At 36.8% G+C, this 1,954-nt stretch overlaps 2 protein-coding genes across 6 annotated transcripts in view; one reads left to right on the top strand and one right to left on the bottom strand.

Moving 5' to 3' along the window:
• The window catches only part of birc7 (baculoviral IAP repeat containing 7), a 16,243-nt gene extending 15,568 nt beyond the window's left edge, over nucleotides 1-675 (bottom strand). For all 4 annotated transcript variants that reach the window (XM_014016805.1, XM_014016811.1, XM_014016819.1 and 1 more), the window contains exon 1: nucleotides 588-675. The gene's annotated coding sequence lies outside the window, so the exon portion shown is untranslated. The remainder of the gene's footprint in view (nucleotides 1-587) is intronic.
• The window catches only part of LOC106523390 (YTH domain-containing family protein 1), a 7,257-nt gene continuing 5,974 nt past the window's right edge, over nucleotides 672-1,954 (top strand). Inside the window, exons 1-2 of one of the 2 annotated variants that reach the window (XM_014016790.1) lie at nucleotides 672-1,102; nucleotides 1,817-1,841. In XM_014016790.1, coding sequence (XP_013872244.1) covers nucleotides 1,076-1,102; nucleotides 1,817-1,841 — 52 coding nt within the window. In that variant the 5' untranslated portion in view covers nucleotides 672-1,075. The remainder of the gene's footprint in view (nucleotides 1,103-1,816; nucleotides 1,842-1,954) is intronic. The other variant, XM_014016794.1, reaches the window with a different exon arrangement.

Raw genomic sequence — 1,954 nt, 5'->3', positions numbered from 1 at the left:
TACTTTAAGACTTTTACTCAAGTAATATTTTTTTACTTTTACCAAAGTATTTTTATGATAAGATACTTGTACTTTTACTCAAGTAATATTTTTTTACTTTTACCAAAGTATTTTTATGATAAGATACTTGTACTTTTACTCAAGTATCACTTTGAGGTACTTTATACAACACTGGCAGTGTGTGTAGGCTACTTCAAATCCTATAAGCACTGAAGACATCTCCATTGACTTAAAACACACTGTAGCAGAAGCAGTAGTAATAGTATATTTTAACTCAAAATAGTCAATTCAAAACTGAACACTTTTTCATCTTTGTGACCATAATGAGCTGGCCTTAACTTATTTGGCCCTATAACTTATTTTTTAAATCATGACTACCTTTACATTTCTTATGGGAAACAATTCAGCATCAAAATATAGATATTTTTTTCTGTTAAGCCCATATTATGTTTACTATATTTTTGTAATTTACTTTTTTTTTTCTTTTGTCTAGTTCATTTAGTTGTGTTTCGCGCCTAGGGGCCACCATACAAATGTAAGACATGTAGTAAACTTGTTTACCGTAAATAATAGAATTTACGACTCACTTTTCTTAATGAGGTGGATGCTAAAAGGTTTTGCCACCCCGCGGGGAACTGCGTGAATTACAGCGGGGGCTCAGAGCCCGGATGGAGCAGCCATTGGGGAAGTGTACAGGGCTTTAACGTAACCGAGGAGCGCTCTCTCTGTGGAATTAAAAAAAAAAAAAGACTGAGTAAAAGACAACGAAGACTGAAATATTCAAGATCCCCAGGGTGTTACTCGGCGACACATGAGTCCTTACCTTGAAAAACTGAACTAGGACTTGAAAGCTTTGGGACACAGTACCGAGGCGACTGACTTGAAACTGTGGAAGTTGGAATAAAAATACTCAGCTGAGCCTGCGCTGCTACCACTGCTAGCCTCACGCTAAGCGGCACTGCTAGCCACATAGCCGACTCCAACTGAGCTGTGAACTTGCTCTCAAAATCACCAGGGTTGAAATTCAGACACAAGCTCGGGCTCCGTGACAATCCAGGGACTTGCTTAATGAATTATGTCTACCACAAGCATTGACCCTCAGGTATGAAGGACGACGTGCCTCGCCAGTGCCAGCTACCGATTTACTGGGCTACGGCTATTCCTCGGAAGTGCTAGCTAGCCACTAGCGTTGGCATGTAGCTAGTAGCAAGTTGGGCTCATTCCGTGAAATTTTATTGTTTTGGTTTTTTTTATGCACGTTTGAGCAAGATGACATTTGTTCTTCAGCGTGTGTTATGTTGTTTAACGCATTTGTTAAAGAAAATGTGTCTTTTTAATCTACGTAGCTTTAAAATACCATAAATCCTGTGGCTAGTTAACGTAAACAGATTTACATAATGGCTCAGGGTAACTTATTGAACAGTAAGTTTTAGTGGAATCTKATATTTTGTCTTTGTCGAAGAAAATATTTGTACTTTCTTGGTAAAAACGTAGGTACATGCTGTGATTACGTTATTGACATACAGYAAGCCATAAAAGGTGGTAGCGTTAAGTAAAGAAGCAGCATTGCATTTAAACAAGATGGGCTCTACATTGTTTAATATAACAGATTACTGTCAACAACACTTATATCATGTTTTAAGCAAGGCACATTTACCTGCAGAGATTGAGACTTGTTTTTTATTGCTCTTTTTTGTTGTGTTCATCTTCTTGGCAATGAAAGAGTCACATTATGATTTATGCACTTATACCCTGTCTAAAAGTGAAATATGTGAAAATAACATTTTCTTGTTTTCTTTCTTTAATCTGGATGCAGAGAACAAAGGGACAAGCATCTAAAGGTTAGTGGTAAAGCACCGGACCTCCATTCAGTTTTATACTTGTTGCAATACATGTTTGTAGTTTAACATGTTTAGAAATATATATTTTTTTTAATTCATAAATGAGTTTGGGA

Source organism: Austrofundulus limnaeus, unplaced genomic scaffold (genome assembly GCF_001266775.1).
Source record: "Austrofundulus limnaeus strain Quisiro unplaced genomic scaffold, Austrofundulus_limnaeus-1.0 Scaffold3, whole genome shotgun sequence".
NCBI classification, from domain to species: domain Eukaryota; kingdom Metazoa; phylum Chordata; class Actinopteri; order Cyprinodontiformes; family Rivulidae; genus Austrofundulus; species Austrofundulus limnaeus.
The sequence above is the reverse complement of the archived record's forward strand: the minus strand, read 5'-3'. Positions and strand labels throughout refer to the sequence as shown.